General features: G+C 37.0%; 1 protein-coding gene across 4 annotated transcripts in view; it reads right to left on the reverse strand.

The window, feature by feature from the left end:
- LOC139978289 (uncharacterized) overlaps nucleotides 1–22,448 on the reverse strand; it is a 111,605-nt gene that overhangs the window by 41,685 nt on the left and 47,472 nt on the right. For all 4 annotated transcript variants that reach the window (XM_071988355.1, XM_071988353.1, XM_071988354.1 and 1 more), the window contains 3 exons: nucleotides 8,368–8,514; nucleotides 3,924–4,037; nucleotides 491–597 (listed from right to left, as the gene is read on the reverse strand). In XM_071988355.1, coding sequence (XP_071844456.1) covers nucleotides 491–597; nucleotides 3,924–4,037; nucleotides 8,368–8,464 — 318 coding nt within the window. In that variant the 5' untranslated portion in view covers nucleotides 8,465–8,514. The remainder of the gene's footprint in view (nucleotides 1–490; nucleotides 598–3,923; nucleotides 4,038–8,367; nucleotides 8,515–22,448) is intronic.

A 22,448-nucleotide genomic window follows, 5' to 3' on the forward strand; every position in this document is an offset into this window, starting at 1 on the left:
TATTTACAACAACAAAATATAAAGACGCGTTCCCTTTCCTTCACACCTTTGTCGTTACATTTACTTTTATGATCAGTATAACTTGTCAGGACCTTGCTGTTAAACTTGTCGGCAATTTGCGCTAGGTGTGGCAACTAAACAAAACAAAACGTAATGAATGAACATTTAATCGAAAAATCAATAATTAATCGACGAGATGGTTGCTCTCTCTCTGTGAATTAAATTAAATAAATAACAAAAGAAATATGGAAAAACATGACAAAACAAAACACAAAAAAAGTAAATAAACATAAACGTAAGAAATAATCAAAACAAAACAAAACAACAAACAAATATTGACCGTTCATAACATCAACATGGCATAATTCAATATACTCTGCCTCATTGAAACTGACAGGTGTGGGATAGATAAGCTTAATCCTTTTTAAACAAAAGTTTATTAACCTGCTGTAGCGTTTATTTTAAAGTTTGAAAGTTGAGAGAATCTTACCACGATACGTTCATTTTCTGATATTTGACAGAAATCTTCTTGAGGCATTTCAGCTCCTTCGATCTTCCTCAATGAAATCACATAGACATCTGAAGCAGGAATGAAATCTGAGGATGATGGAGAGAACAGAATGAGACGAAACTAAAAATCTACTCAAATAAAGCTTTGCTTATTTTATAGACCATTAATTGGGAATATATATAGTCAGACCACTCACCGGGGGATAGTTTATGTAGACCCTCGTTAGGTTTGCTAACAATGGATAATCTTTTAAGAAAAAAGTCTGTTAAAATGTGATAAATTGGTTGCAATTGCTTGAAATTCATTTGAATATTCCAATATTTTTGTTTCATAAGTATCCTTGCAAAACTAAGCAGGAAAACAGGGAGAGATAAAAGAATGTAACCTTTCCAAATAGTTCAAAGCTTTGTATTTTCGACATAATTAAATTCTATCTGCTTTAGTTATATTTTCTATGACAACAATCTCCGACGTGACATACCAGTCACTGTCATTAACGATAAATGAGATGTAGACTGCCAGTTACAGACAAGCAGTTGCTAGATACGACAATGACAATTCAACTCATCTCTTAGCACGGCATGGCTAATGATCCGACATTCTTGTTCCCTTAATCTCTGATGAGTTGACGTAGAATAAATAAATGGTAAGCTTTAAAGACATCATGTTCTTAGGTCATGATAGATGCAATTAAAGCCACAAACCCGGAAGATGTGCATCAGATAAACATTGCTAAGCTTCTCCCTGATCACATCAGATCATTAGCGGCTTCTTCATACATCTTCATTTGAAATGTAAGTAAATAATCGTGTTCCGTTCAGTTCATTATTGTTTGCACCATTTTTTTTGTAGTTGAATGTTATATGAAACACGTATTTTGACTCATGTTACTGATATACCTGACACACAGAAAGTAAACCATTTTATTACCACGGTCGGTGTCGTTGAATGAGGCACAAGAAAGTGTTTATATCGGGCGTAACTAATGCATCTTTATGTCATAACTTGCTCTGTTTCTCTATGAAGTAAAATCCCTTTACATACATGACCATTAGTAATTGATATGACATCACATGTGTTTGTTGAGTAATTAATCGTTCCAACCGATCAGTTCGTATAGTTTTGAATCAGAACAATGAGTTTAATAACGGTTAAAAGCATCAGACTTGTTGTCTTCTATAGCATAAGTACCTGTATACGTACTCGGTATTGTGGATTTATTCTCGTACTCGGGCATTTTCAAGATTACTACAGGAACCAATGCGGCATTAAGTACTCATGCAGTTGTACTCGTCAACAAGTCTGGTTAAAGGTATCAGCCTTGTACTCATACTCGTACATTTTTGAATTCTTGGTAAAGACACTACTGCAAAGATTATTAACTGGTACCTGCACGCTAAGAGCCATGTACTTCATTGTACTCACGCCAAATGGGAATTCTATTTTGTACTGGCGTACCCATGTATTGTACTCGTACAAGTCTAATATGCCTATATATTCATAACCAAAATTTATTAATGAAACAATGATGTTATATATAACATCATTGTTTCATTAATACAATTTGTATGATTCCAATCGAAAGTAAGTCACAGCTCCAAGAAATTGAATACTTTTAAATGCGGGCCACTCCGGTATTGTGTTGATTCATGTATGAAGTACAGAGTCTAAGAGGATTGGGACAAAGTAATTCTGCAATCTAATACATAAAGTATATTTTATTATCATCAATTTTGTATACAGTGAACATCATCCTTAATAAGCTGCTCTGGTGGATGATCACTAACCCAGCTATCATCAGCCTTCTTTTAAATACTAATTTGCATCATATAAGATTAAAGCATGCAGGGAATTATTATAATTTCTTGCTAGCACATGGAGCCATTCCGGAATATCGCAATGGGTTAAAGATAACTATACGTGTTTCTGTCGTAGTAGTAATTAAGGACTGACACCCCTCCCTTGCCCCACGTTTCTCCTCTCACAAACAGATTTATAATCTTTGATTTAATCACAATGGGAATTAAGAAAAGATCTTCACGAGATAGCTTGTATCTACAATGTTTGCTCAAACCCTAAATTGAACTAAGACATGCAGTTTATGAAATATCATCATATATTATATAAAGAAAGTAGAAAAGAAAAGTAGTCCCTTAGCACCCAAATTATTTCTACCGCATTTTCGTTAATTAAATCAACTTTTCATGAAATTCAAAATTCAAAATATAAATTGACATCGTTTGACTAAAATAGGTTATCGGGACCTGTTGATGCAACAGACAGGTGCGGTGCTGCATCAAATGTTCAGGCCAAGTTTACCACAGAATATAGATATATTAGACATATAAAAATCTTAAAACGACTCCAGCATGAAATGGGAAAATAAATTAAAAGACATCTTCTTGCCTGCACGTGGACCTTATATTAAAGCAATACTTATTTCAATCAAGTTCCAGTACTTATAAATCGAATTTCTGGAGGGTGGAGAAGGAAAGTCGATTTTCACTTCGATTTTCAAGAGACCTGACCGAGACAATTAGATCAAGAATGAATTGATTTGTTTATCTTTGGGGGCCCTCAAACTTTTATCCTCGCCAAGGGAAAGTCTGTAACAAGACATGTACCAGTCGAGTCAGAGAACTATAACCTATATAGTAAGAGAGCATGTACTGGTCGAGTCAGAGAACTACAGCCTATAAGGTAAGAATGGCCAATTAAAACGGAAAACTTTGAAAGAGGAAAATTTCCATGCACTGAGGACACGAGTTTTGCTTTCATTTGTGTATCATGTACCAAATGCATGTATCAATGTTATACTGTATGTGGTGGCCTTGTATCCTGAGTTAGAACTCACGGTACAGAGTGAAATTTCAGATGGAACGGATAGATATCAAATGAACATGACAGCAGCGGTGGCAATCTTACCTGAATAATCTAGACTTTCTTTACCAAACTAATTATTACCTGTCTCGGTCAACGTTGTACCAGGCACTGAATTGAATTAAATTTGTTCACGATAATTTGTTTGGTGTTAATTTGACTGTTATTCCAAACTGATAGTTTGATCCCGCATATTGGGCTGATACACTGATCTAGCATACAAGACCTGACATACTGACCTGATATACTGACCTGGTATACTGACCTGGTATACTGGCCTGGTATACTGACCTGGGATACTGAGCTCGTATACTGACCTGGTATACTGATTTGGTATTATTTTTCTGGCATACAGATCTGGCATTACCTGGCATTCCGATTTGAACGGACCAAGACACTTAGTAATTACGTCCCGTATGTGAATGAGCAAAGTGATCTTCCTCGACAAGGGCAAAACTAAAAAATGCGATTGATACCGTAAACCTCGATAACGCAACGCCCGTACCTTCTTCTACCAATGTAACACACCTACCTGATGGTCTGTTCCACGATACGGTAGCCTGTAAGCTCCAGTTTTTTCTAGTCCCTGATATCTGAGTTGGAATTACGTGTATGTCTTGCGTCACGGATGCTTCGCTGATGGATGCTGTAATTAAAATAATAGAAGAGGAGTAATTTCATTATCTTTCTGTTTTAATTAGGCTAAAGAATGGGATGTAACCATCCTCTAGCGAAGTTTCATCAAGGGATAAGATCACGAGAAATGGATAATGGCACCACTGTTTATAGATAGCGATAATGTATCCTCATTAATCATCACAGTGGCACGGATGTGACGTAGGTACCTTTAAAGGTCTTCGTTATAAATTACGACCAATCGGTTAGCGTGCTGTGTCCGCCATATGATTTTCTAGCCTTACACTGACATGGTTCGCCGTCTAATTGTGATTCCACAGATAATAGCTTGATTCAGATGATTGTAAACAAGTTTTCGAAACCATTTTTGCTTTTCGTTTGTCCTGTCTGTCTGATTTTTGTTTATTCCTCCTATGCTCTGAGATGGGTCAACTTCTGTATCAAATGAGATGAAACGCCATGAGAAAGGTAATCTGTTAATTGTATAATCTTGACCATGACCACAACGCGTGACCATTCATAAGTATTTTCTAGCATATTCGCTATCTTGGAAGCATTAGTGTCCACAAATATGCTGGACATATTCAGATGGTTGACATGAGTGTAGGCAATCATTATCCTTGCTCTGACTGTCTTACAATTGTTGGTTTGTTACGATAGCTTTTTAAAAATGTCCAACCCGGTCATCATTCAGTTTTCCCCGTTTCTAGTCTCTATAGTGTCTTGCAGCAAGCTTATGGATTTACAACATCCAGCCTAATCCGAAATTATTTTCGAAATTTTCCTGGCAAACATTTCAGATATTGTTTTTAATATAGACCATGGCACAATATTTATCTCATAGAGGGAGACTCTTTAATTCAGTTAAGCCTGGTATGACGGTCTTATCGACGACACATTAAGATGGATGTCTACATCCGAAAGGTACGGAATCGTAGAAGGGACATTGCATTGACGAGTTACCAACTTGACAAAACGACAATTATCTGCAAATTGACGAGTTGCACACTTACTACCATCTCGACAAAATTACAAAATTCAGAAAATTGATGCATTGACGAGATAACGGATCTTGTCAATGCAACAATTTTCTGCAAATTGACGAGTTACACACTTACTACCATCTCGACAAGGTGACAAAATTCAGAAAATTGACGAGTTGACGAGGTAACGGATCTCGTCAATGCAACAATTTTCTGCAAATTGACGAGTTACACACTTACTACCATCTCGACAAGATGACAAAATTCAGAAAATTGACGAGTTGACGAGATAACGGATCTCGTCAATGCATCAATTTTCTGCAAGGTGACGAGTTGCACACTTACTACCATCTCGACAAGATGACAAAATTCAGAAAATTGACGAGTTGACGAGATAACGGATCTCGTCAATGCAACAATTTTCTGCAAATTGACGAGTTGCACACTTACTACCATCTCGACAAGATGACAAAATTCAGAAAATTGACGAGTTGACGAGATAACGGATCTCGTCAATGCATCAATTTTCTGCAAATTGACGAGTTGCACATTTACTACCGGTACCATCTCGACAAGATGACAAAATTCAGAAAATTGACGTTTTGACGAGATAACGGATCTCGTCAATGCATCAATTTTCTGCAAATTGACGAGTTGCACACTTACTACCATCTCGACAAGATGACAAAATTCAGAAAATTGACGAGTTGACGAGATATCGGATCTCGTCAATGCAACAATTTTCTGCAAATTGACGAGTTGCACACTTACTACCATCTCGACAAGATGACAAAATTCAGAAAATTAATACATTGACGAGATCCGTTATCTCGTCAAAACGTCAATTTTCTGAATTTTGTCATGTTACCATCTCGTCAACTCGTCAATTTGCAGATAATTGTCGTTTTGTGAAGTTGGTAACTCGTCAATGCAATGTCCCTTCTACGCTTCCGTAGAAAGGCAAAGCTAATTTATCAACACTGTATAGTAATTGCGAACCAACATTACGAGTTCAAGATCTTGTACTTATAGCAGCAGTAGTACCATGTAAGGCCGTTAACTACAGTCGTAAATTTGTGATTTCTCAATTTTACAATCTCGATGTATGTAAAGTATTTTGCGTTATCAGAACCACTATAATCAATCGTAGTGCCTCCGTCTGGGAGCAGATATGGTCTTTTGAGACAAAAAAAGGTTATTAAATGCTAATTGGAAACAAGACGAAAGAAGGCATTCACATCATGTTGTACGAGTGGGACAACTGATTGAGAGAAGTACATGGAGAGTCAAAGAGCTACTGCGTTAAAGGTGCCCGGATGCTTGAAGAAAGGAAGAATGGCCAGGCACTAAATATGTTTGCATTATAGACAGTCAAAATACTACTATTCGGAGATGTTGTATTTTACTACCACTTTTAACTTTGAGAAATAAACCTTCAAACATGTAAGTCTCATCAGTTGAAGTGGCTGGACTACTTAGTCTAATATAGCGACCATAAGGTCAGCTACTCATGCAATAAAGAGAGTAAACCCCAGTAAGAAAACTATTCGCTTCTCGGCCTTTTGGCAAAGATCATGTGTAGTATCTGTTCCCTTTCGAGGGGAATGGTGATGCACACCCGACGATGATCACACAGTCACAGTCCCGATGCAAGGGGACTGGGGTGAGAGCGGATCAGTCGTTCGGTAGATTGGTTTTGGTGCCCAGGTACTTTCCTCGGCGACTCTTTCACAAAAAGTAGGCTATTTATATGGCCTCAATAAGATGATTACCTATGAAGAAGGTATTGGATGTCATTCAATGGTACACAATGGATTAACATTAAGTTCTATAGCGTTCAATGAGGTGCTGACGCCGTCATCACTTGATCGTTTAAGGAGTACTTCAGAGTATTACCATTACAGAATTTTAAAGCTGAGATCTTGAAAATCGGAATAGCCATAGAAGCATTATATTAGCATTCAACATTTGCTTTAAGTTTTCTTGAACTTTGAAATATGAAAACTAAGACTTGGCCTAATCTCATCCTTTAAACTAATCAACTACGATGAGGCAGGATTGTAGTCCTCAAGTAACTCTTTGAAGATGCGTTATACGAATATCAAACACATGCATATCATTGCGCTCATGAATACACCATTGTAAACGATTTTCCACAGCCAGTTGGGACAATAATAGCTCCTATATTGTTCTGCCATGTCCCGCTTCAGAGCACGTAATGTCAGTATGAATATCATATTTCTAGGAACTGTTTCGACTGGCAATACCAGTGCTTTGAAGCATGATATGGAAGGACAATTTTGAGAGGTATTAGCATTAGGATATTGTCCCAACTGGCTAATTTCACTATAAGCGCTGTGGGCGTAGATATGTTCGAAGAGTGCCGCCCCTTTTCTTGGCAATTGCCGGGTGAAGTTTTCACAAAAGGTTAGAATATATATTATTTGTCCATTGTCTTTACTATTTCATTTCTTGGAACTTTCAAAAAGAATACAGAAGAAGCGAAAAATGATTAATGAAATGTGGAGAAAGATGTCAACGATTGATAAAGAGAGTAGGCGAGAGTGATGGATGAGTGAGCACGCGCAAATTTACCCTTACGTGCTTCATTTAATGTCCGAACGTCAACATTCTGGTTAATAAATCAAGAGTTACGCCAATATCCTGTAGGAGAAAAGCTGATCAAGAAACATGAACGTGGGGCAGGAGAAGGGCGAACCTAATTCCAGTCAACGAGAAAAGTTATTAACTAGAGACCGATTGATTATAAGGACGAAGAAGGTATAGATACATGTATAAGATACTGTCCATCATTGCCAACACGAGAAGGTATACTTTGTGGAAAATATCTTGGTAATCTATTTTGTTATTTAAATTTTCAGATGAATTTCTTTTTAACTTCACGAGAAGAGGGAGAGAAGATTGCTAATACCGTCTCCGAGATTGTGATTGACATTTGTTTATGGAACCGAACATGTAACGAGCACACTATAATTTATCATTCGTTCGTTTCATCTGTGAGATATGCCTCGTCTCATGAGACATGACGAATAGCGTATTTGGCTGTATGTGAGCGTGTACGACAGCAGTTAGTCAAAGAACGATCCTATTGGAGAAAATTCCATACTGATACTGAAACACATTGAAAATGTTCCAACCAAGTTAATTATAGATTTGACCTTAAATATATATATATATATATATATCTTGCTTGGATCGAAACGTCAGACCCACTTACTTTTACGCAATAAGTATATAAGTCTGCAACTTCTAACAGTACTGGCGCATTGCGTATTAATCAAATAGCATGCACAAAGTTGTATATCTATCAACAATAGTTAAGAGAGTATTACTTACGGGCACCGAACCAACAAGATGCGAGGTTATCCTGTGCCTTTAAGAGAGAGAGAAACATTCCAAACAAAAATACGAGGACGTATTGTATTCGCTCCATATTTTGTTTTCTCACAGCTTGTTCTTTGATTGTATCAGTGGTAGTGAAATCTGTAAAACAATGAAAATAAATGATGAAAATTAAATTAAAGTTAAACACAAATAACTGCAGGAACAAACCTATACATTGTTCGTGTTGTAATACTGGTTTTAACGGGTGTTTTCACCGTTAACCCTACTAGGTCTTCGGCTGCTGTTTAAGAAGAACATGAGATATGGTTTTCTCATGTAAATTTAGGAACTCTCCAAGCTAAAATCGAATTCTGCTGTCTGTTCCCGACAATCCTTCTACATCTTTGGAAAAAGCAGTCTCAGCTTCAGTGGATGATTCACAAACTTTGGTAGTTTGAAAATGTGGGAGATATTACACCATAAAAGTTATAGAAAAGGTTCAGGTGTTGTGTTTACATGATAACAGAAGGATAAATAAGTTTTATCAGAAACAATGTTAATGAGACTAGTCTATCATTTGACAGCCTAACGATATGATGATGCCATTACTCTTACAAGAAAAGATGTCTTTGTTCGATTTCAATACTACTGTTATAAACCCATAGAATGTAAAGTAACATATAGAAACAGAACAAATAACAACGAGTTTATAATGACAACGATAAATCTCACAGAAATTTAAAGGAGCATTCAGCTTAAAAAAATCACGCTAAGTATGACGCTCATCTATGGCAGTATCCTGCTTTAAAGCAGTAATCAGGGATGATTTAGCTTTAAGAATCATTCCAAGAAGCATATGCAGCTATATGGCATTATCCTGATTTAGTTCAATCAGGAATCGGGGTTGTACTCAGTTCCAGGAATCACGCTAAGAAGGATACTTTAATTATGGCAGTATCCTGTTTTAATTAAAGCAGGAATCAGGGATTGATGGAGCTTCAAGAATCACTCCATAAAGCAAAAACAGCTATGACAGTATCCTGCTTTAGTGAAAGCAGGAATCGGAGTAAATGTGTCTCAGGTTCAAGAATCAAGGAAGCGTAAGTCCATCATGGCAGTATCTTGCTTTACTTAACGCAGGAATCAGCCTCAAGTTGCAGAAATTTCGATCGAGATGCTATCTTTTGTAACTATACTGTAAATTTTTGTGGATCACCCCAAACTTAAACTTGGATTTATTTTTTAGTAGATAAAAAAAAAGACCCTTTGAATATTATATCATTAATATACAGAGGGACTTCCGTATCATAGCATATTTGGAATCAAACCCTGGAATCGAACCTTGAAACCCCCGTTTTGATTGAAACAATCTGGTGGTAAGACACTCATCGAAAGTAAAAGGGAATGATAATGTATCTGCATGGACACGTAGCCTGTTACTTTAAATGCAACACAATGGTATCAGCGACAATAAAATTAGGCCTTCGTGATTATTTTTTGGCAAAGAAAACCGATAGAAACCTTATTTGTGAACATAACTGACATGGCTTTGTCAGCAAAATGATAAAAGTCAAAAAGAAAAGCAAACTGTAGATTTAAACATTCTGATTTTCTTTGAAAGATGACGTTTATGGAAATTTTCGCACGAAGGATTTTCTGTCAACAAAGATTCAGAGACAACAGTAGAACAAAGAGGATGAAGGGGAAGAAGGTTAGAGAACACGTCAGAAAAGGTGTTTATGACACATAAGCCCAATGATAAGTCTGTAACATTTCATCCGAACACAGATTTTCATTGGTTGGTTTTATCTGGGAAATTGCGAAATTAGTGAAATCAGTAAGCCTATAAATTACAGTAAAGGACGAGGACCAAACAGGTCACAAGGGCTGAAGACTTGATCAAGTCTGATTATGACGTCATCGAGCCACATGTGCTTCAATTTCTTATGTATTACTTATTTACTGCAATGTTTATCTGCTGCAATGGAGACGGGGTTTGAAAAAGATAAATCTAAAATTTAAACTATTAAAGCTGTTTACATGAAATAATGATTGGTTTGAGTGTCAACACTGATACCATTCTACCTTGAAAAAGTGAAAAGAGAAAGAAAAGAAAGTAACATGTTTCAGATCCTAGTGGGACTATGACATCACAGATTTATAAAATGACATCTCCCAGATACAACTTTCAAAGTACAACAGAGCAAAAATTTTCTTAGTTGTTTAGGGGAGTTGTTCTTCACAAAGATCTCTGTCGGTTGAGCTAAAGAGGATGCTTTGGTTCGTGTCCCCTTAAAGCCTGGGCCGCAGTTTGTGAGAAGAATGAACTCACTTTGATGATGTCGAAGTTTTGTTCATTTGTTAGAACTAGGCTGTAGACTTGCGTAAGTCCGAGAGTTATGAAAACCTCCAGTCCATTGTGTATGAAGTTTTCAATATTAATTTTAGAAATTTTGTTAACAGACAGACTTTGACTTCGCACATTTTCGGTGCTCAAATACTGAAGCTTTAGACAGATGTAATATACAAAATTAAAAAACCTTAATTAAATAAAACTGACAGATTTTATAGTGATTGCAAGGTCAACTTTCACTATAAAAATATGAAAACAACAACAGAGGGAAGATAAACACTTTTACCAATTTTCAATATGGTATTACAGTATTTGGACAAAATGACAGCCCTCTGATATGACTTTTATACCATCATATCTTCGATAACTCGTGGAACTTGTTACAATTTTTTTGATTAATGGGTACATCAAAATGGATATAGTTTACAACTATGTCACTATTGTTTAAAGCAATTGTTTAGGTGAACGATGACAATTTTTGACCGATTTTAAACTTTTACAATAAAAATAGGGCGATTTCCAGAGGTCATCCAGCTGAACATATCAAATCTATACTAATGGCTTTTCGTATAAACTACATACTGTGCATGTGTCATGTATGAAATGAGCATCAAAATAGCTCACGGAGATATATAATATAGGCCTTAGTCTATGCTTGAACAGCTTTTTAAAATGACAAAAAATACGGTTAGTGCATATATATATATATTATGATTTAATATATATATGTATATATATGCCGTATATATATATGCCGTATACAGGGGCGTATCCAGGATTTTCCATTAGGGGGGCGTCAGGCATGAATGATCGCCGTCCTGGGGGATGGGTCTAAGGGAGGGGTGGACAATTTTTGCTTTCGAAGAAGGGCTGAAATGCAAAATGGTGCCATATGCATGGGCGGCGATCCGTACTTCCGCCTGGGGGGATATGACCTTGTTGACTATCTAAGCGTAGCGCCACCATGAGTTGGCGCGAAGCGTACAAGAAAATTTTGGGATTAACAAACCCTCTAGATGGCCGGAAACGGCACTTCCCGAGGTTCCCAAGCGGCATATACCCAACTTTAAAATAGGGATGTCATGTCCGAAATATCTCATAATCAGGATCCAAAATACTTTTTTTTTAAAATGGGGTGTTATTTTGGGAAAATTGCCCCTGTCAATCTTGGTTCAGGCGCAACGTTAGAATGTTCGAGAGCTCTTTTATATTATTCGATGAAGAAAATGGCCTCATGCAGGCTATTATAGGCCTATACACATGCAATACACAATTACACATAGTTACATTCCTAGGTACCGATTGCTAGGGCATCCAGGTGAAACGTGTATTAAAGCAGCATTTTGCGTTGTGTCGCTTTGTTCCATCTTTTTAACATGTGCATCGATTTTTTTACATGTATCAATCATAAAACAGCAAACTAAGATACCATCCAAGTTTCATCCTGCCAAGAGCGTTAATTAGCGAGTAATTAACGATTTATGTCGATAACGAGTAAAAGTGTCCTCGACAAAGTTTTCATATCTCCAAATCCACTAGTTTGAATTCCACCAATCAGTGAATAGTATGTTTATTCATGAGCATTTTGCGTTTGGTCGCCGTTTTCTACTTTTTTGACATGTCCATCGAGTTTTTTACATACATCAAATCACAAAACAGCAAATAAAGATATTGGCCAAGTTTTTCCCTGCCAAAAACGTAAATTGGCGAGTATTCCACATACAAAATTAATCGCATTCAGTTCCCAAACCCACTAGTTTGAATTCAACCAATCAGAGATGCAGGTTTAGTTATGAGCCGTTGCTAAAAATAGATTCAAGACTTTGCGTTGGTACAACCAGGGAGATGTTATGCAACTCACTGGTAGAACTGCCATATAGACTGTACACAAATCAAGCGTGGTGTTATATTACGTATCTGTCAATGACGTTCGTAGTGTTTAAATATTCATATTATGGGCGAGGTTTATTGGGTTCCCAACGGAAAATATCCTGGAGAACAACAAAGTTGAAAGTTGCAATTTTTTCGACTTTTATGCCACCATTTGAAGTACAATATAAATAGATAAGCTAGTTATGTATGTCGTTATGGCATAGTGGAGTCAGTGAGGTTGAAAAAAAAATCATAGTCGAGGACGCAAAATAGCATTACCCTGGTAACATGAGATTCTCATCTGTTCGAGGGAACATGTACGTGTGTAGGCCTACTATAGGGCCTATATGAATACGGTACTATGAGGGTGCATATATGTGCTATATCAATACCGTGGGCGCAGGGTTGTCTAACCTACGGCCCGCGGGCCACAGTCCGGCCGGCCGCAGGGTTGCGTCTGGCCCGCCAGAGATGCTCTACGGTGCGAAATTTTAGTGAGCAGATTTATTGATAACAATTTGAAGCTATATAATCAATCCTTCGAACCTTCTGGGTCCCAAAAACTGCATACAGGTCAGTTTGTGTGAGGGGGGGGGCGGCTGGATTTTATTCATCTGTTTTATCAGGAAGGAAACTAAATCAGTGCGCTCCGCGCGCAGTGCTCACATTTTGTTGCCTTGGGCTTCGGGCAAAATAATCGAAAAATCGAGCGTAGGGTTCATGCAGCCCCTTCCTTCATCATAATCATTCCATGTGGCCCTCCTCTGCAAAAGGTTGGACAACCCTGTTATAGGGCCAATGAAGCCTACAGTCAACTATTCTTGCTTTATAAAGACGCTTTATTTGAACAGATCGCACTGCGTTTATGGTAGGCGAGAAATGAAGCTAAAAAAAGAGCCGTACATTAACGATGATGCATAAATGTAGGCATGAAAATATTCTTATCCCTGGCATTTGGTGGGGGATGGGGATATGGTGTATTACATCCCCTCCACCCATTTTCATGGGGGATATATCCCCTCTTCCCCCCAGGATCGCCGCCCATGGCCATATGTGATCCATTTTTCGACCTTAATAATAAGCAACATTTCCAGTAAATATGGACACAAAATGCACAATTTAGTATGGCTGGCATGTCACTTAGTGTTTATAGTGATAATACAAACACAATTATCATCTATGTTTCTAAACTATTATGCCGCCGAACTTCGCCAGAAACTTTTTTGGCAAACAAAAAATAAAGCATACGGGAAGGGGGGGGGGATTGAGCGATCACCGACATCTCACATAAAGGTCGACATCAATTTCTTTCTTTTTTGCTAAACTTTTTTTGTTTTGGTGACGGCCAATAGTAGGGGGCGCGCGCCTGTTGCGCCCCCTGGATACGCCCCTGGTATATATATATATATATATATATATCTATATATATATATTAATATACACTGAAATTAACTTGAAGAGTCTGAGGACTTGGAATTCCTTTGTCCTCAGTCAGAATACAAAGCATGTGTACCCATCCACACACACACGCAGCCAACCTGACTACATAAGTTATTTCCTTGCCTATACCAGTAAACTGCAACTTGTTAAGTAGAAAAAGCCCTCTAACTTACCTCACGATTCCATCTTATTCGTTTTGAAATGTTCCTTTTAGGGTAGCAAACCGCAAAGTAGACAGCAAGACTTGTCAATATTAATTAGCATAATAACAATCGAATAAGAAGTACTTCTAAATCTTGTAAATCCATTTAAATGGCTCCACTTGTCTCATAGGAGTTTGCCGCTACACACATTAATGTAAATTAGCATCGCATTAAACTGTTTATCTTCCTTATTTATTCCGACAATCAAATTCGTGATCTATCATTTAGGTCACCAGCACGGAAGATCGATTTATCACGGGACATGTATACTTCTTCCCAACATATCTGGTTTACATAGAAACATTTATAAAACGATCATATTTAAAAACCATCTCTCGTTACATCATATCGGAAATATTCAGCCCCCCAAAAAACGAAAAAGAAAAATAAAACATGGAAAAGAAGTATACAATTAATTCTGCTTTATGATAACGTTTGATGATTAAAATGTTTGTTCTCTTTGTTTATAATGTTTGTTTTGTTGTTCAAATTTACCACAGAGTGCTAAAGGAGCTTACATGAAACCTGTTTACTCTAAAATACAACACTTACCAGGCTAACCTATTTCACATCAAGTATATATTGAATGTTATCATGTCTTAATTGCATTAGTGCAAATTAATATTACAAACATCTTAACGGTTATTGGTACTGAGGGCCACAAGTGTAATAGCTGACTGATATACCTATAGTCTATGAATATTAATTATTATATTATGATCTCACATATTTTCCAAAAAGCAAGAGACAAATTGAAAAAAACAAAACAACAGAATAAGGATCACCTACAAGTATATTTGCATGAGAAAGGAGTGCTCTCTGTTGTGGATGCATGGACAAGCATACCAGGGATGACGTTTTATTGTCAGTAACGGAAACGCCATACGCACCCTTCATTCTGTGAGCATAAACGTCGGGACGCCATTACAAACCGCCATTACAAACCGGTATTCGTAAAACTGTCGGTTGTATCAACGATGCACTTTGCAATAAACGTAACAATTATTTACCCAAATCTTAAATACAGCTATAGAGTTTCGAAAATATTGTTTTATCATAATAACTTATTCTACTCTTTATATAATTTATTTGTCAATATGTTAGAATATGTTATACACTCATATTGTATAAATCTATGACAAAATCGTATCTTTTTTTTAATTCACTTATAACTACAGAATGAATTGATATGGTTACAGTCAAAATTTAAGAACTCTGAGCAAATATTTGATTTTGGAAATCATTTCGTTTGGTGAATTGACATCTTTCCATTATGAAATCCATACTTACCAACATCAAGGCTCAATTGCTTACTCATGTTCTTCTATACTCGAAGAATAGATCGTTTTACGTTGAAGCTTACAATCTCTGTTACAGTACGTTATAGGAAGAATTAATATCGACAGAATCTCTACTTGATTTGGCCCCCAGGCACTAATGGACTATGCAATTATCAGAGTTTTCTCTAAAAGCCATGAACGAGGACGGCCGATGTGGTTATTCAACATTTTTAAAGATAAACGGTATTGTGAATAACAACAAGACTACTATGACAGAGATCAACAGCCACGACAAGCAAAATGTTGACAACAACAAGTATATAAGCTAATAAAGACGCTCTGCTAGAGTGGAAAGTGACGTGTTTGGCGTTCAATGAAGTCTCATTCAGATACATGGAGACTACATTGATTAAACACTAAGGTACACGAAGTATTAGACCAGGGATTAAACATGTATGCCAAAATATTCTTAAAAATGTGTTTGATTATGGATGTAATATTAAATAGTTATTCCTTCCATGAACCCAGCTCATCTCAACCCCTACACTCAGAACACATCAATAGCCACGATGTGCCAAGAGCCATGATGTTAAGGTTCGGTTGAACCGTACAGGAACCTAACATACATTCATGCACATATAGCAATAATACATAGAGACATGAGCATATGTGAGACGAAGAGTTTCCATACTTGAAGATATCAAGTTTGATCATAGTTGTTGATGAAATTATTCACAATGCTCCTTAATCTAAGTATAATTTAATATCCAGACTATGCCGGATGTACTATGTGATGGTTTATTAAAGGAATTTATAAGACTGGTCACGGATTCGTTGCATATGTCAGACCGTATAGACTGGTTTCATCCCTAAAACCTGAAAACACGACTTAACTCATCAAGAGTTGTTCGACTAATGAGAATTCACCTTTTAAGTACGTCATCATTTTGTAAAGATTTATCAAAAATCACTTTCCAAGGCATCGCTCTTAGGCTCTTAAAGTAAAACAAAAAAAGACGTTGATAATGAAGACAACCTAAGAAATGAAGCTTAGATTTATGGACTGCGATCACACAAATCATTGGTAAGAGAAGAAACCCGAAATTCAAACTTTGCAAGATATATTGGTCATTACTGCCATTTGGTCATGCCTTTGAATTTTGCTGACTACATTTCAGGTAATTTAAGACATTTACTGTCCTTAATATCAAACAAGGGATCATATTACCCTTTCTTTTTTATAGGAATTTTCTTGTGGAGGATGGGGAATGGGGTTGGGGAGTGGGGGGGGGGGGCTTGCAGGAGGCTATATCTCGTTTATACACGTCAAGTCTTTCAAGTGAACTGACAATTTTGAAGAGAAGCCTACAGTTTTTTCTTGTACTAAAGGATGCCTTCAGACAACTTTATTATTGATATGTTACAGTCTAATTTGAGCTCTAGTTACGTCTCTAAAGCTATTTCAGTATCATGTTATTCACCTTTGAAATGCTCCTTTAAGTCTAAATTGATAATGACATCGTCCCCTCAGTGCAGGTCTATATGTTTATATTAATCCATAGTTTAATAAACTATAATTACTCAGGCAAAACGTATTCTTTTAACTTCCATATAAACAACAGAACATCAATGGACGGTGTTCAACTCCATGTACTTGTCCTTTAAACGAAATGTCACACATATTGTAAACATGTCGTTTGAGGCCAAAGATGTCTTACGTGTTTGTTTTCCACTGAGTTTTGTGTTGTATCTGAGGAACTGACCTGATGGTCTATTTATTAAACTATACTGTCCAGTCTCTTGGTGAACCCCAGCTATTTGAAGGGTTATTAAAAAATACGTAAGTTTATATAAATACAACCTGCAGTGCTTTCGAACATATCATGTTTTGTGACTATAGAGTCTTCCTTTAAAGAGGTTCTGCCATTCAGTTAACGGTCGAACTTAAATCAGCTATTATCTAAATGTTAATTTGGGTAAATTCACGTTGCGTTTCGCAATGGCTTTATTAACCACATTTTGTTTCAAGGAATTGAGAAAAGTCACTACCATGCCATAAAAAAAGCAGTAAAAAGACATACATCACATGACTGTCTCCTAAAAATTGTATAAACTTACAATAACAATTTCACGCTGATCTGATGGTTTCTTACTGTGGCTAAATTGTTCGCCTTTTAATGGCTTTCATAATTCCTCGAGGTAACGGTGTCAAAATTTCAATGAATTAAATATTCATTGTAATATCTTGTTTTTCTGCTGTTTTTGTAATTCTGATTTATCTTCTAAATTTTCTTTTCCGATGACAAAAAAAGATGGAGACAGAGAAAAGAACAGAAAAGCTAATGGAAATATCCACATGCTAAGAGCCAGCCTCGAGTGCCAAAACGTCGCTAAAGGGATTCGTTATCAAGCCGTCAAGTTTGAATTTGAGCTTTCTTTTGAAACGATGTACAAAAGAGCTAATCGAAAGCGTTCACTTCCAGCCATATACGCAGAGATTTTATACTCAGCAAAAGGCAAATAGCAATTCCCTAATAATTTCTTTTCTTTGCAAAGGGAAGATATTAGTCTTTAAGCAAGGTTGTTTTTCTCTACTTGAATGAGGAAAGTGACAAACAAAACTGTGTTTGAATCCTCTCAGTGGCGTACTTATCATTTATGACATGGTTTTATTTAAGCGGCTTTGCAAAATGTTTACAAAGTTGAAGGTGGGATAATATATGTTACAATACCTTGCCGCCTTCCAACCTACCCCACCCACTACCCACCCCTCCGCACCCACTTCCGCACCCACTTCTCCCACCCCTCCGCACCTTCTCACCCACAATCATAGGTTACTTTCTCATTTTTATAACTTTAGACAATATAATGCGTTTTACCAAACCTACTGCAGGTATACTCAGAATAAGATAACGGTCGTACAAGGTGAAGCAACTTCCTAGATTTTCAACGGAATGAATATTAATGAGAGAGTTTAATTAATTCGATTTTCGATTCTCAACATTTCGTCGCCCAGCCTAGATACTTTTCTATGCGAGCATATATTACACGTTTTTCTGAAGAAAAGAAGGACATGGTCAAGGCATGCTTTTTCTTTATATAAAATATATATTCATGCAATCAATAGATTAAACGCCCCCCCCCCCCCTCTCTGAAAGAAATAGAACAAGAAAGATGATGAAATGACGTTCATTTATAAATAACAGATTACTGGTATACCATATGTGGAGCAAATCTTGCTGAAAAAAATACTATTTTAAAAATTGCAACAGTTGTTTTGCAATATTGATTTGTAGTGTCATTTCTTGTTGTAAAGTTGTTTGTCTCTAATAAGCGAAAACGAAAGTACTAACCTTTATCTACATGTCTTCTACTTTAAAGTGTGATTTCCCTTGTGACATATGGGACGCAATTACTAACAACAACTTCATACGAGGGGCATTCTGGTTTGCGCAATCAGAGGGAAACCATTTACTAAGTAGGATGTACAGGAGCATACAGAATAGCTAAAGAAAACTGCTGGACCACTCAAAGAAAGAAAAGAATGACAAATATTACCCCAAAAAACAACAACATAAAACCATTGGAATTAAACAGTGCAACTCTTGAAATACCCGGTCACATGTTTTTTGTTGTTGTTGTTGTTGCATGTAGGCCGTGTTGACGACAGTTCATTCATCTTTTGAACAAATCCACGAGGGGTTAAGAAATTAATCAGAAAAGAAAGGGTTGAACGTTGACTAAAAACCAATATATGGTTGATAGGGATTAGCATCTTTAGATGAAGATATTCAAAGTAGTTTGCTATTTTCCCAATCATAATCACAATTAAGTAGGTCGAACGGTAAATAGGCCTACATGTCGGTCACGATTGACAAAGGAAATGAAAACTTTAATTAGAAAATTTAAAGCGATATAAAAACCAAGTATATTTATTCTTTTGTGGGTTAATAACCATAGATAAATTATATGAGCCATATAATATATTATTATATGGACGATAAAACGTGGTGAAACTTCGATGACCTATAAGTACTTAAGAAGCATGTAACCGCAACTCCTGAACAAACCATCAAGGGGCTGACCCTTTATCCGTTTTTATGATATGTTAATGGGGTGGGGCGCGATGGTCAGAATAAGTTTGTAGGGGTGGGGGGGGGGTGGTGTGGAAAAGGAATAAGCTATCCAGTATCATTACAGCTGAAAACAGGCCATAGTGGTTAATATTTGCAGCTGCTTTCAGACACAATATACTAAGTCTCCCAAGGTCATTTCCTCTAAGATTGTTGATTTATATATTCGTACTGCTGTACGTGCGTGTCATTTACCAGTGAGTGTGGAAAAGACAAATATCCCTGAATTTATCACTCGTAGGGGTGATCCCCTTGATGGTTTGTTCAAAGGTTTTGGTTCAAAATACACACAACGGACGAAACTGGGGGGGGGGGGGGGTAAGGGAGAAGGATAACAGTAACTTACATGCTTCTTAAGTACTTATAGGTCATCGATGTTTCACCACGTTTTATCGTCCATATAATATTATAATATATGGCTGATAAAATTTATCTATGGTTATTACCTTACAAATGGGTGGGGCGCGATGGACAGAATAAGTTTGTAGGGGTGGGGGTGGTGTGGAAAAGGAATAAGCTATCCAGTATCATTACAGCTTAAAACAGGCCATATTGGTTAATATTTGCAGCTGCTTTCAGACACAATATACTAAGTCTCCCAAGGTCATTTCCTCTAAGATTGTTGATTTATATATTCGTACTGCTGTACGTGCGTGTCATTTACCAGTGAGTGTGGAAAAGACAAATATCCCTGAATTTATCACTCGTAGGGGTGATCCCCTTGATGGTTTGTTCAAAGGTTTTGGTTCAAAATACACACAACGGACGAAACTGGGGGGGGGGGGGGTAAGGGAGAAGGATAACAGTAACTTACATGCTTCTTAAGTACTTATAGGTCATCGATGTTTCACCACGTTTTATCGTCCATATAATATTATAATATATGGCTGATAAAATTTATCTATGGTTATTACCTTACAAATGGGTGGGGCGCGATGGACAGAATAAGTTTGTAGGGGTGGGGGTGGTGTGGAAAAGGAATAAGCTATCCAGTATCATTACAGCTTAAAACAGGCCATATTGGTTAATATTTGCAGCTGCTTTCAGACACAATATACTAAGTCTCCCAAGGTCATTTCCTCTAAGATTGTTGATTTATATATTCGTACTGCTGTACGTGCGTGTCATTTACCAGTGAGTGTGGAAAAGACAAATATCCCTGAATTTATCACTCGTAGGGGTGATCCCCTTGATGGTTTGTTCAAAGGTTTTGGTTCAAAATACACACAACGGACGAAACTGGGGGGGGGGGGGGTAAGGGAGAAGGATAACAGTAACTTACATGCTTCTTAAGTTCTTATAGGTCATCGATGTTTCACCACGTTTTATCGTTCATATATATTATAATATATGGCTCAAATAATTTATCTATGGTCATTAACTTACAAAATAAAAAATTTACTTGGTTATTGTGATATATTAATGGGGTGGGGCGCGGTGGACAGAATAAGTTTGTGGGAGGGGGTGGTGTGGAAAAGGATTAAGCTGTAGTATCATTACAGCTGACAACAGGCCATAGTGGTTAATATTTGCAGCTGCTTTCAGACACGATATACTAAGTCTCCCAAGGTCATTTCCTCTAAGATTGCTGATATATATATATATATATATATATATATATTCGAACTGCTGTACGTGCGTGTCATTTATCAGGGAGTGTGGAAAAGACAAATATCCCTGAATTTATCACTCGTTATACGAAACCTCTTTATAGGCCCAAGCAACAGCCTAACCACAACTGATATCGGCAATTAATACATATAAAGGTTTATGAGTATATTATAATGCACACAGATGGAACGCTGATGATTATGGAAATTACTTCAGTCATAGAACGCACCAATCCCGAAGAACGTTTGACCTAATTTGAGTCACAAGGGAGATTTTTTTTAAAGGCAAGTGCACTGTCTGTTTGCTTCTCCCATTTCCAGTATAACATTGATCATAAAAACTCCCATAAGCCAAGGAATTAACTTCTTAAGTTTGAAGGAAACCGTAGGCGTGTGTGGTTTCGCTTATAATGACAATAATAATTTAGCTCTAGGCATGGAAGATGAATTTTGTGATTATTGGATGAAAATTGAACAGGAAACACGCACAAACACATACACGCATAGAAGAGAGAAAGAGATTGAGGGAGAGGAGGAGGGAGAGGTGGAGGGAGAGGTGGGAGAGAGGTGGAGGGAGTGGTGGGGGAGTGGGGGCATTGTCATATAGATATAAAGATAGGCCTACTACTATAGTATTTTTTGCTTGGATGTTCTCTGACATGTAAACCTAAACGGGGCTGACATTTTTTTGTTGGGGCGGTGGGGGGGAGTTTTCACATTTGCTCCTAATTGCTTCTTTGAATACTAATAGGCCTAAACTGCAATACAAGTCCTAACGAATTCTAATGTAGTGACATAAAACCCTTCTGTATGCCATCCTAGTCGATGGGGATTTGCACTATTTGTTTGTTCAACCGAATTTGTCTTACTACCCAAAATTATATACCGGCAAGAGTGTGAGAGCGGAAGAGTAAAATCAAATCTGTTTTGTTTTAAAGCTGGTTATTTCATATGTGTTATTTCAAACATTAGACAGTTCCGACCTAAAGGGATTTACGTATCCGAATATTTCGAACTTTCCGATCTCTTATAACATAGAAAAGGAGAGTTGATGATTACTAAAACAGGATTATGAAAACAAATATCTCCATACAAATCCAAAACGGGAGTAACCTACAGACTTGAAGTGAATCCGCACTCACGATCATATTCTAGCATAGTTGTCTGTACTCGTACATACATACATATACACACACGGATAT

This window comes from Apostichopus japonicus, chromosome 13, assembly GCF_037975245.1.
Source record: "Apostichopus japonicus isolate 1M-3 chromosome 13, ASM3797524v1, whole genome shotgun sequence".
In the NCBI taxonomy this organism is placed as follows: domain Eukaryota; kingdom Metazoa; phylum Echinodermata; class Holothuroidea; order Aspidochirotida; family Stichopodidae; genus Apostichopus; species Apostichopus japonicus.